A 13,326-nucleotide genomic window follows, 5' to 3' on the forward strand; every position below is an offset into this window, starting at 1 on the left:
AGTTCTTATTTTTCTTGGGACTTTTCCTATGTAGGTGGCTTAATAATGAATATTTAAAAAAACACAACAAAAAATAGTGTTTTCAATTAGGCATCTGGTGAATTAAAGCAGCGCCCCCCTCTCATTTGAGTCGGAATTGGTTTCGTCTGGTAGGATCTTCCCTCGTCAGGGTGGAGTCGCGTCTTCAGCGCCGGGTCCTGCGCGCTTTACGCGAGGATTAATCGGAAAGTCAGCTGGCCAATAAGCGTCCCGCTCTCGCAGAAGCCGCCCAATCAGAGCCGGGCGAGGGGTAGCGGAGGTGTGGCAGGGTCGGGTGTTAGTTTTTTGTTGACGTGAAGTTTTGCGCAGCTGGCCTCGAATAGGATGCCATTTCGGAAAGTGTTTCTGTGAGCCCTCCAGGAATCGCCGGCGCTCCTCTTCGTGAAGGTGCTCCTCTTTTCCGTGGGGGCCGGGCCGGCCCCCCCCGGGGGGGGGGGGGGGGGGGGGGGGGGGGCCGGGGGGGGGGGGGGGGGAGGGTTTGTGATGAGGATCGGGGTTGGGCTGCCTCTGCCACATTGTGTCCGCATTGCCGCGGATGGAAAGAATGGGTGGGATCGGTTCACTTCCTGCAAAACGGGGAGCCGATCAGCTTGAGGACAAACAGTTTGTGTTTTAATTGCTAATATTGCTAATGAGGCCGATTGGAGTGCTTTAATAAGTATGTATCGTTGCGTTCTCTTCCATTTTACAGGGTTTAAAGCCGTTGTTTGTATTGATTGTGTCCGCGTTGAAATGCTCTGCTTCGACAGAGTAAACTGTACTAGGCCTACTGTCCCGTTCCAGCAGCTGCTGCTGTTCGTCGCTGTGAAACTAAGAGATGCTTCCTAGGGTACATGCTGTGGGAATGGATACTCATGCAGATTAATGTGCGTGTGTGAGGATGTTGTTGTGTGTGTGTTTTCTTTTTTTTTTTTAATTTTGACATAGCAGTCGTTTTTACAGTTTTTAAATTTGTCAATGGCAATCGATCGGTAATATAAAACAGAACAACGTTTATATGAACATCGCACCACAGACTGTAGTTCAAACGGTGTCGAATTTCACGCCATTGCCATACGTGTGTAAACCTGATTTTACATTTCACAGCAGGCGAATTGCAAGGTGTGCTGTAATCCCAGCGGGTTTAATAGAGTTCACAAGCCGGCGGTATTTAGACACGCCATGCACCCGTTGATGTGTTATTTTGCAGTAGATATTATAGATGGCCTCTAACACAAGGACTTTAGCGTCTTTTCAAACGCTGTTTTTCAAAAGAACAGCTGTCCTCCCTCACGTTTACAATTGAGTGCCAATCAACCTATAGCAAATAGCCCTGTTGTCTTTGCAGCCAATCACAGTACGAATAAGAACAGTTGGAATCTACACAGGTTGAAGCGTAAACAGCCCAGTCCAGCTACAAATCCAACTGGAACCATCGTCAGGGGCAACCGCTAAAAAAAGGTGCCTATAATATTAAACAAACTGGTTTATAACTTGTTAATGCATTTCCTTGTTTTACTTATCTGTATGGCTTTATATCGAAGTTATAACATGTTTAATGAGTTTAAGAATTTAATGTTAAAATATAAGTAACGTAATTAGTTTGCAGATTCAGTGTGATACCTTAGTGTGCTCAGCCGATAAAGATCCTTCTATCGCACGCACGTGGTTGTACAGTAGTTCAAAGTAACATTGCAGTTCAAATGGAAGGCTCTATTTCAATGCCGCATTTTACCCCCTGAAAATACATTTTACTCTCTGTGTTGAAATCAGAGGGTAAGTGACTCCCAGACCCAACCCCTTATCTGGAGCGCTGCTTCCACCTGTGTGTTGTGTTGAAGCTCAGGATTTAAAACAAGTCTTTGAGAAGGGAAATGTTCCCACAGTATTACAGTTCTAAACAGTAAGAATCTCGTATGAGGAACTACTTTAGTAGTGCAGTTTCTCACGAGGGCCGGCATTACTTCTTTCAGCACAGTGAGATTCCAGAAACGCAACCCTCCCTGGGGAACTGATGAAATAGTTTGTGTACCAATGTATTGATTACTTTAGTGGTTTGCCTAGACCTGTGTGCACACAGGGGTGCAGTGTTGCCTGCGGGGTAACCTGTAAACAGGTGGGCTGGTTGTAAAGAGGTGTCAGTTTCAGTCCACAGGTCTTATTTTAAAACTCTGCACTCTTCAGGGCTTGTTAACGATTCTAAACTCCTCAGGTGTGTAGAGGTGTCGCCCCTCAAGTTTTGCAGCCGCAGTGTCCCATCAGGTTCAATTTTACACTTCAGTATATTTCTCAGTATTGTCGTCTCTTCTAGTTTACGATTCTGTGCTGAGCTACTTCACACCCCAGTCCTCTTTGCAATCTGCTTGCTGCAGCAGCGCATGGGTATTAGGGTTTCAATAGATTCAGTACATTTCAAATGGTATTGTTACACTGATAACCTTTTCTTGGAAACGCATGTCATGCAGACCAGATGTTTTCACAGACTTTTGAGATCCCATTGTGTAATTTCTGTGATTACATGATGTTAAGTAAGATCTAAATTACTGTTTTTGTATAATTGCATCACCTACAACTTTAGCATTGAGACAGAGTTTGGCTTTGCAGCAGTGTTGGCTCATCTGTACGGTGTATTCTGTTGCAGCTTTGTTTTGAACAGATGAGAGCGGTGTTGGTGGTGGAAGGGTTAACATTGCCAGTGCTGGGCGGGGCCTGGCCCTGGTTCCAGCACTGCAGGGGTTAAACGGCTGGCCTGAGCTCACTGCTTCTGTGTTTCATGTTAAGACTGAGTCAGGCTCTTGATTTGACTCCTTTCTTCCAGTCTGACCAGCAAAAATGCAGCCAGTGAAACCCACTGTTTATGAAGGAACACCCAGCTTGTAATGCTGGGTTTGCAGTAGAGTGGTGAGTGTGTACTGTGTGCGGTGTTTTTCATTGCTAGTGAAGGCAAATTCCCAGTCTACAAGTGAACCTTAAGTACTAAAATATATATATATCATTTTTTTTTTTTTTTTTTTTTTTTTTACAGATACAATACAAAAATCACAGCCCAAACTCCTCCAACAAACAAAGCATTTCTGTCTGGTTTTATACGTGTGACCACTCCCCAATTACCTCAGTGGAGAATTGCATTGTGATTGCTGACAGATTTAACCCCATCCCTGCCAACCTTACATTCCCTCACAAACACTATTTACATTTTAGGGGTTTGCCGTGCCACACACACACCCATAGTCGGTATGTAAGTATTAAATTGATACCTGAAATAAATGGGATTGAATCTGCTGTCCTGCACAAAGACTGTCTTCATGTTCTCAGCGGATTAGTTTACAAAGTTCCCCTGACACCGAAGAGACTCGCTGCTTTTAGAACATCTTCATTTTTGCATGTTGGAGTTGGCAAAGGAAATGTAGCTTCAAACACTTCTGTATTTTGCAGAACAAACCTGCAGATGTTACCCACTGCAGGAACATCCTGTATATGTGTATCAGTGTTTGCTTATTTATTATTGATTACATTTATGTTTCCTAAATGACAAAGCGATTCCTATCTGGTATTAAAGAAAACATGTTGAAAATGACACAATACAAAATACTTAAGTCTGTGAATATTGCATCAGTGAGTTTTGAATATCCTGTGTATTTAGTGACCCGTCTGTGCAGTTGTAGTGAAACTTGCTCAGAACCATTTTAATACTGAGTGTAGATCAGTGTGTCTGTACGTTGTGATGACATTTGCCAGGTACATTGTTCAGCACTGGTTATTAAAATCAGAATGTGGGTGTAAACGGAGACTGACTGTCCATCTGAAGAAAAGCTTGTGCGATTGTGTGTGGCAGCGTTTTTAAACTTCTCGTAGTCTGGGGGGGTGTCTGACATGCTTCAGTTTTTATAGGAGTAGTTTTTATTTAATTGCGATGAAACTTGGTTTTAACGCAGGCTGCGATTGAGCAGGCTATCAGAAGTGGGGCTCTTCTGCAATCATTGCAGTCCTGCGTCTGTGTTTTCATGTCCCTGATCCAGCTGTTCATTTTGAATTCCCAGCAGTGGAATGAATGCTGTTGGCATGCTGTGTTTTTAGTGCTGAATATCTTAAGACCTCTGTGCTAAATATACAGTGAGATCCTCTTTCAGTCTTCACAGACTTCCCTCTGTGGTCAGTCAGGGGGCTCTCTGAGAAGCAGTTTCCCACCAGATTTAACTGGATTTGAATTGGCGACTATTTGAATGCTTTTAAAGTGATTGCAGTGAACTTACTGTAGAACAGTTCTCCTCCCTACACAGGTCTCAGATGTGTAGGTCTAGTTTTTAACAAAACTGTATTTAAGCAGGCTTGTCATTTCATTTTAAAACATATCTGCGCTCTGAATGGGGATAGCTGTGTCCGTGCGTCGCTGCCCTGTGCTCTGAATGGGGATAGCTGTGTCCGTGCGTCACTGCCCTGTGCTCTGAATGGGGATAGCTGTGTCCGTGCGTCACTGCCCTGTGCTCTGAATGGGGATAGCTGTGTCTGTGCGTCACTGCCCTGCGCTCTGAATGGGGATAGCTGTGTCCGTGCGTCACTGCCCTGTGCTCTGAATGGGGATAGCTGTGTCCGTGCGTCACTGCCCTGTGCTCTGAATGGGGATAGCTGTGTCCGTGCGTCACTGCCCTGCGCTCTGAATGGGGATAGCTGTGTCCGTGCGTCACTGCCCTGTGCTCTGAATGGGGATAGCTGTGTCCGTGCGTCACTGCCCTGCGCTCTGAATGGGGATAGCTGTGTCCGTGCGTCGCTGCCCTGTGCTCTGAATGGGGATAGCTGTGTCCGTGCATTCAGAAACTCGCACGCACAGGCGCTGTACAGTACAAAGACTATCTTCAGTGCCCTGAATGTGGTAACGAGTGCAGTCTTATTTATAACTTATTTTGTTGTTGCAAACTTTGTCATGTTAGTGCTGTATAAGAATAGATTGGGGCTTTGCAACTGTCATACAATCATCCTGTGCGTTTTTTGCATTATTCAGAATCGTTATCGTGGTGTGTTTGCGTTTTCTGTTGTGTCTGACGTTGTTTGATGCACATACTGTTTCTTTGTAGTTTTATTTATGTACTAAAATATTTCAAGGCAAGAAACGTTTTCCAGTGCTTGTCTTCACTTCTGTTATTTTGAGTAGTACACTAGTTTTTCATGGTAAAGGCTGTTTTTGATGTTTTGAAATATTAAACAGATCTGCAATATGGGTAATGCAATACACTTTGTAACCATTTCAAGTTTGAAAATGCAGATTAATAAAATGCAGATTTCAGTGAAGTGCTGCCTCTGATATCGCTGTATAGTAATTCCAGCAAGCAGTGAATCTGTTATGCATACAAGTTCAGTAAACATGTCACATGCTATTGATTTACCAGTGCTTTGCTAAATGCACTTCTGGCAGAATGTATAATTCTCTTAATATTTTATATTATGGTGACTATACCGGTCTGTTTCCCAGCAGTCCTTACACAAAGTGTGTGTAATATATCATTCAAGCTGCAGATTTGTTCCCTGTTTGACACGCGATTGTCACATGTATGTTAAACTCGGTTGGCTGTCATTAGCTAATCGGTCTTTTTTCTTTGGTGCTGTTTTTGTTTTTCAGGTTCAAGGTTTGGTAGCTCCTTATCTGCATGTTCTGGTGGAGAGGATTAACACTGGCCATAGTTTACCTCTCAGGATTCTGTTAGTTTGGCAGGCCCGAGGGTTCACACATGTTTGAGATACTTACTGTCTTTCAACTATCAGCTCCCAAAGATGTGGAACTCTTACTCCATAGTGACAAGGAGCCCCGGTGTGGTGAGAGAGGAAGGGCTCCTGAACCAGCGCTCGCTCGCTCGCTGGAGAGTGGGAGGGCTCCTGAACCAGCTCTCGCTCGCTCACAGGAGAGTGGGAGGGCTCTTGAACCAGCTCTCGCTCGCTCTCTTGAGAGTGGGAAGGGAGCTTTTCGGTTCCCTTAATACTTTCCTGTTGCTTGTTAGCTGTGAGGCTGTAATGAAACACGTACAGCCAGAATCCATTTTAATGCAGTGAAAGCAAAATGAAGGCTTTTACTAAGACCATGACATCTGCACTGCAGGAAAAGAGGAACTAACAGGGAAATACAATGCCGGGGACCTGTCCCTTTAGCTGAGATCTGGATAAATAAAGCTCTGATTACCGAAATAAAATTCACCCTGAGTCGTATTTTCAAGACAGCTTCAAGGCACTCTGCTGCTAATTCCGGAAGCATGCTGTTACTCCTATGTAGGGATCTTGAAGCTTGTTTATTTGACTCTGAGCTTAACTTTAATTCGCACATCAAAATGGTTTCTAAAAGCCTTTTTTCATCAAAGGAATACAGCTAGGCTTCAGAATGTTTTCGGCCAGGGCTGTGCCGAAACCCTGCTCCATGTGTTAATGTTTGACACCGGATTATTGTATTGGTTGTGAGTCTTGCTTCGTTCCGGCTCTACAGATGATCTCGCACCGCTCTTGAGAAGCCTGTTTGGTTTGGGATGGATGTTAAGATCTTGTTAAGATCTATAAACTGTTTCATGGTTTGGCTCCTCCGCGCCTCTGACATGTCTGAATAGCTTCCAGCCCGTTCTCAGGGTGAGAAGCCTTTGAGTCCCTGTTGTATGTTTCAGTAGGTCTGCTCTCCTCCAGACTGCCAGGCTCCTTGTTGCTAACACCTCCTCCCTCTCCTCAGGATCGTGGTGAGCCGCCATGCCGCTGGTGACGAGGAGTATCGAGCCGCGGCACCTCTGCCGCCAGTCTCTGCCCAGCACCATCAAGAGTGAGCTGGAATGCGTCACCAACATCACCCTGGCCAACATCATCCGCCAGCTGGGCAGCCTCAGTGAGTTCAGGGAGGGGAGCCCCGAGGGTGAAGAGCAGCAGGGCAGGGCAGGGCAGTTACTTGAACTAAAGTGTTCTCCGTTTTGCTTCGATTCACTTTGTATATTTTCTTTTTTGGCCATTACGTCCTGGGGACTTTGAAAATGACTTCTAGTCAAAACGGTTGTCATTGAATTTGTAAAGTTTATTTTAGTATTAAAGGCAAAAAGGCAAACACTGAAGCACATCTGGCACACCAGAGTGTAACCATGAAGCTGTCCCCCTGCAACACTGTGCACCCAGTCGATGTGAGAAATACCATTGAGAGCAGATGTAGGTGAGCTCATGATGCTGAGCTATACTGAGGACACAGAGGTGCTTTTAAAAAGTCCCCAGGAAGCAGTGTGATGACAGAAACAAAGTGACTGGAAACAGCAAGAAGAATAGTTAAGATCCCTGTGATAGATGCCGTCTATACCAGCCTGCTCTTTGAAGTGTAACTGAACCTGCAGTGCTGGTACTTTACCTTTGCTTGGTGCAGACAGGGCGGGATACAGCAGAGGTGAAGTAATGCGCTTCTTGTAAACGCTGCATGCGGCTCTGCGGTACATGCCAGACACTCTTGTGTCATTTTCAATGCTGCACAATTACATACCGTGACAAGCACGGAGACTCTGGAAACGGGCAGTGATTGCAGCAGTGGGTTCTGGAAAGGAGAGCCCAGACGAGAGGACTGGGGAACCAGGCTCTGCTTTTCCGATGAGCCGCTTGATTTCAGTGTCTCCTTTCAAAGTGATGAACAGAACAAACCCGTCTGCAGCACGCCTTAAGCTTGAACTGGACAGCTAAAACTTCACTGCTAGTTAGCCTTCTTCCTGTTCGTTTTAAAATGTCTGGGAACACCCTCAAGTTTATTATTGTTGTGTATAAATCTTAAGTTAATCCTTTTTTTTAAATAATATTTTGTATAGATTTTCAAAGTAATATTTCTTGTAATAATTATATAGGACCATTAAAGTGAAGTATCCCAAAACAAACCCTAGCCACAGCACCAGGGGAGCACTCTGTGTAACTGCCCGCTGCAACTCTCTCGCTTCACCTGCAGGCAAGTCTGCAGAGGATATCTTCGGAGAGCTCTTCCTGCAGGCCAGCCACTTCTCTCTGCGAGTCAACTCCCTGGGAGAGAGGGTCGACCGGCTGCAGGTCAAAGTGACGCAGCTCGACCCCAAGGAGGAGGAAGGTGAGAGGGAGGCAGTGCGGTCTAGTGGTTAGAGCTGAGGGACTGGGAGGGAGGGAGGCAGTGCGGTCTAGTGGTTAGAGCTGAGAGACCGGGAGGGACGAAGGCAGTGTGGTCTAGTGGTTAGAGCTGAGGGACTGGGAGGGAGGCAGTGTGATCTGGTGTTTAGAGCTGAGAGACTAGGAGGCAGGCGGTGTGACCTGGTAGAGAGATATTTTGTACTGTGTAAGTCCAGTGGTTTTGAAGGGCTCAGAGTAGTGCAGTATGTTCGTGATTCCAGATTGCCTGTGTGAACGCAGTGCCTGACGGGCCGGGTCCTGTGCAGTGTCTTTGCAGGCCATCACCACCAAGAAAGCGTTCAAAAGCTGCGGCACTCAGGACCAGCAGCTCTTCATCAGGACCTCCCTGCCCCTCCCTGTGCAGGAAACCTACAGCACGTGTAACCAGCCTCCGCCACTCAACAACCTGAGCATGTACAGGTACTGCAGTTGAGAAGAGACCAGGGAGCGAACCTGTCTGCCTGTCTATCTGTTCTCAAATTTAAGATGTTGGACATGTTTGTTATACATGCATGCATACATAACTAAACACCAAAAGTCGAGGGCTCTTGACACTAAGATATTGTGGTTCTGAAAGAATGAGTTTCTTATTGTAGTCTGTGTGTGTTTGGGTAGTGTGCTGTCCCTGCCTGTGTGTGTGTGTGTGTGTGTTTGGGTAGTGTCTTGACACTGTGTGTGTTTGGGTAGTGTGCTGTACTAACCCTGCCTGTGTGTGTGTGTGTGTGTGTTTGGGTAGTGTGCTGTACTAACCGTGCCTGTCTGTGTGTGTTTGGGTAGTGTGCTGTCCTAACCTTGCCTGTGTGTTTGGGTAGTGTGCTGTACTAACACTGCCTGTGTGTGTGTGTGTGAGTGTGTTTGGGTAGTGTGCTGTACTAACTCTGCCTGTCTCCTCACTCAGGGATGATGGGAAGGAAGCTCTCAAGTTCTACACTGACCCCTCCTATTTCTTTGAATTATGGAAGGAGAAGATGCTTCAGGACACCAAAGACATCATGAAAGAGAGACGCAAGCACAGGGTAACTTTTCCTGCACATTATTAGCAATAGAAACACTGGCACTACTGTTTGAAATCACACATATAAGTGTGCATTTTGCCCATAAGAACTGTCAAGAAGTGGTTATTTTTATACAAGTACAGTTGATCTTGGGGTTAGAGACATCAAGGTGCTTGATCCTTCAAGCAGACTGCTTATATAATCTGGTGCCATACCATTAAGTGCTTTTATAAGTCAAAAGTAGACATTTCAAAATCAGCTCTGAACCCTGGAGCCAGTGCAGCTGCATTCTGTATAAAGTGCAGATGAGTTCTGGCATGGACCGGGAGCCCAGCAAATACAGCACTGCAGCAGTCAAGTCAGGATGACACACAAGCAGGAATTGGTTTCTCAGCATCAGACAATGAGAGAAATTGCTTCAGATTAGCAATGTTTCACAGATGGTAAAACGAGACTTTAGTGACTTTTGCAAGTGTGAGACTCAAAAGATAACATTTTCACATCTTTAAGATGTTACTGATTAAATTGCCCAGGTCCATTTGTAAATATGTTGTGGCTTCTAGTTGTGACTGAGAACCTAATAGAACTTCTATCTTCTCGTTGTTTCACCAATGCATCCAGTTAGGCTGATCCAGCCAGAGTAGCACCAGGGTTTATGTTGATGTAGAGCTGAAGTAATGAAAATGCATTTACAATATTGTCACTGAAAGTTAATGAAGTTTTAATTGAGCTGTTTGTGTGATCCGGCTGCTAAGAGATTGATAAACTGAAAGCACCTCTCATGTGGATTTGATGAGCGCTTTGTATCCTGACAGTCACAGGGCGGTTTCTCTACACACTGGGCTGTGCGCTTTGCTGCCTTCTGGGTCCGGCAGACCGCAGAGGGCTTGAACACTGCAAAGCTGAGGAACCGGCCCCAGCTGAACTAACTGTGATCCGCTTCCTCCTGACAGAAAGAGAAGAAGGACAACCCCAGAGGGAACCTGAACCCCCGCAAGATCAAGACGCGCAAGGAGGAGTGGGAGAGGCTCAAGATGGGCAAGGAATTTGTGGAGCCCAAGCCTGGAGACGCCATGTAAGCTGTATAAAACGTGACTGCATGACGTCATGTGTAGGGTGTCCTGTGCAGTGAGACACTGTGAGCTGCATGCAGTTAATACAACACGTCATGTGTAGGGTGTCTTTGCAGTTCTGTCTGTTCAAACTGTGAACGATGGGCAATACTTTCAAAGGGTTTACTGCAGTCTTTGATTGATTAACTCCTGTTTAACAGGTAAAACTGTTAATTTTACAAACAACTAAGTGATGCGTTTTTAAAGGGTTTTTTTCAGCATTCTCGGTCTGGTTTATCTAATTTTTTAACATTTTAACACAAGTTTTTTTTTTTTTTTTTTTTTTTTTTCTTATTTTTAAAAATAAGAGTTCATTGAAGAATGGAGGAAACAGTTTGAAAATATAACCGCATGTCTCATACAAGAAGAGACACCCCACACACAACCACGCTAGCTACATATAATCACAAAACATTGTAGTCAGGAACTCCCAGTTCAACCTAAGAAAAGGTGTGTTGCACAGACAGAATGACATCTGTACGCTAGGTAAAGTGTACTGGAATTGTTCCCCTTTGCAGTGATTTGGTTGGTTTTTTTTTTTTTTTTTTTATGTTTCTTATCGCTCCCTCAACCAATTTTTTTTTTGGTGGAGTGGCATTGTGGGGCAAATGGGAGCCATGATCATGCTGCCTTATATCTGGTTCCATGGTGAAGGGGAGGCACTGCTACTTCAGCTAAATCCACCTCTGTTTAGATCAATTCAATTGACTCATTTTAACCCCCCCCCCTAGTGTTTTGCACTCCACTCTGTCTCCCCTTTGCAGAATATACAAGAGCTGCATTGCACTGCACTGTCGGTCCTGCGTACGTTCTGCTGGTTTTAACAGGAAGCTCAGCCTGCACTGGGTGTTCCCAAAGTGAATCAGCTGATTGAAACCCACAGGGAGGTGCCCTGAACTGTATGAAACGTGACCGCGCTGACGCCACACTCAGTTATAAATAAGATTAAGAACAGCATCTTCTCACCCAAGCTGAGAGAATGCGCTGCGAAGGGGGAGGGGAGGGGGGTCCTTTTAGAAAATCATGCACCACTGTCCTTGCCTTATCTCTTTTTATACAAAGTAGGGATGATAGACTGACTGTTTAAAACGACTGGGAAATTAAACAATGCACTACATCAAACAAGTATTGTGACTAGGGGGATCCCTTCTGAAAGCTCCCCACAGTAAAAGCATAGCAACGTGTAATAAAGCACAGTGAAAGCATGGTACAGCATAGGGAAGCATTGTAAAGGCAGGAAGAGGCTGACAAAGCATGTTAGTAAACATGGTAAATGCAGAGTATAGCAAGGGAGGAAACTGAAAATACCATGCTTTTAGAAAAGGTGTTCCATTCTCTTTAAATTCTACAGTGTTTTAACTTTCGAATTAAACACATTTAAATGTATTAACGTATTGGGAAATTTAAGCATTAGAGTGCTGTCCCTGTTTAATTAACACTGCAGCAGTAATGTGGAACGAGACTGTGTGTGTGCATGAAACATGAAAATACTTACACTCCTGCATTAGCTCCCTTGCCATGCAAAATGGCTTGCAGTATTTACAGTGCTTTGTATTTTAGAAAAGGGTAGTGCTCCCCTATCGGCTTCTACATTTACATTCATACTTGTTACCCTGTGTGATTGCAGCTGTTTAATGTAAAGAAACACTCAGCACAAGGTTGCCTTTCTGTTCTCCTAGTCTTTCGTCTTGGTGCGGCTGCACTTCAGTGTATGAGAGCTGCTGTCTGAAGAATACAAACATGCTGCTGACCGGGCATGTGAGGAGTGGATGGTAGAAATAAACAGTGAATTGCAAACCTAGATTTTAAAAGCTGTGTTAATGCAGTTATCCATGCATGCAGTATAAGAAGATGCAAGGTGCAGCATGGAGGTGTGTGGGCCTTTGTATGTCACACTTACAGAACTGCTCCTAGAGGGGAGGGGAGGGGAGTCTTACTGACAGACTTGTTCTTAAAGTGCCACTTAGCAGCCTGTAGTGACCCCTGCTGGTTCTGTTTTAACTCTGCAGACACTCCAATGAGATGAACGGCAGCATCAGCTCTGGGGACGGGGGGTACGACGGCTACGGGGATCAGAACCAGGGCTACGATCCCCCGCCCCCTCCCATGTCTCCCGACGACTTCCTGCCCCCACCTCCCCCGGACATGAGGTGAACATGCAGACATAGCCGTGTACATTCCAGTGCCAGGTTCTCTAGTGTTACACTGTTTTGAATGGTCCAGGTTCTCTAGTGTTACGCTGTTTCAGTGCTCCAGGTTCTCTAGTGTTAAACTGTTTTGAATGGTCCAGGTTCTCTAGTTGTACCCTGTTTCAGTGCTCCAGGTTCTCTAGTGTTACACTGTTTTGAATGCTCCAGGTTCTCTAGTTGTACCCTGTTTCAGTGCTCCAGGTTCTCTAGTGTTACACTGTTTTGAATGGTCCAGGTTCTCTAGTTGTACCCTGTTCCAGTACTCCAGGTTCTCTAGTGTTATGCTGTTTTGAATGGTCCAGGTTCTCTAGTTGTACACTGTTCCAGTACTCCAGGTTCTGTAGTGTTACGCTGTTTTGAATGGTCCAGGTTCTCTAGTTGTACCCTGTTCCAGTGCTCCAGGTTCTCTAGTGTTACACTGTTTTGAATGGTCCAGGTTCTCTAGTTGTACACTGTTCCAGAGCTCCAGGTTCTCCTAGTTGTACGCTGCTCAAATACCATTGCAATTAAACTAACATTTTATAGATTACTGCAATGTGTACAGGTTTTAACTATTGAAAAGACGAAGAAATCCTTGAATATTTCACTAACCTCTGTGTCTCTCTTCCCCAGTTACCAGATAGGTGGTCAACAGGGTTTAGCTCAACAGAAGCGTTCCAGTCTGGTCTCACCCAGCCACCCTCCACCTGCCCCCCCAGGCTCCCCTCTTGGTAGCAGACCAGACTTTGCCCCACCCCCAGCTCCAGCTCCTCCTCCCCCTCCCCCAGCCCCTGGCATGGGACCCTCCTCTGTCTGGATTCAATGCCCCACCCCCTCCCCCACCCCCTCCTGCTCCTGGATTGGCTCCTGTTGGATTCACACACCCCACCGGCCCCTAACCCACCCACC

The 13,326-nt window shown here is 45.5% G+C and overlaps 1 protein-coding gene across 1 annotated transcript; it reads left to right on the plus strand.

Annotated features, from left to right (window-relative positions):
* Positions 1-315: 315 nt before the first annotated feature.
* wasf2 (WASP family member 2) lies at positions 316-13,323 on the plus strand. The gene is given in 9 exon segments (XM_041240465.1): positions 316-426; positions 6,719-6,868; positions 7,952-8,086; positions 8,409-8,562; positions 9,041-9,158; positions 10,091-10,212; positions 12,259-12,399; positions 13,051-13,215; positions 13,217-13,323. Coding segments are annotated over 8 exon segments (1,068 nt in total). The 5' UTR covers positions 316-426; positions 6,719-6,735; the 3' UTR covers positions 13,317-13,323.
* The last annotated feature ends 3 nt before the right edge of the window (positions 13,324-13,326 follow it).

This window comes from Polyodon spathula, unplaced genomic scaffold (assembly GCF_017654505.1).
Source record: "Polyodon spathula isolate WHYD16114869_AA unplaced genomic scaffold, ASM1765450v1 scaffolds_573, whole genome shotgun sequence".
Classification (NCBI taxonomy): Eukaryota; Metazoa; Chordata; class Actinopteri; order Acipenseriformes; family Polyodontidae; genus Polyodon; species Polyodon spathula.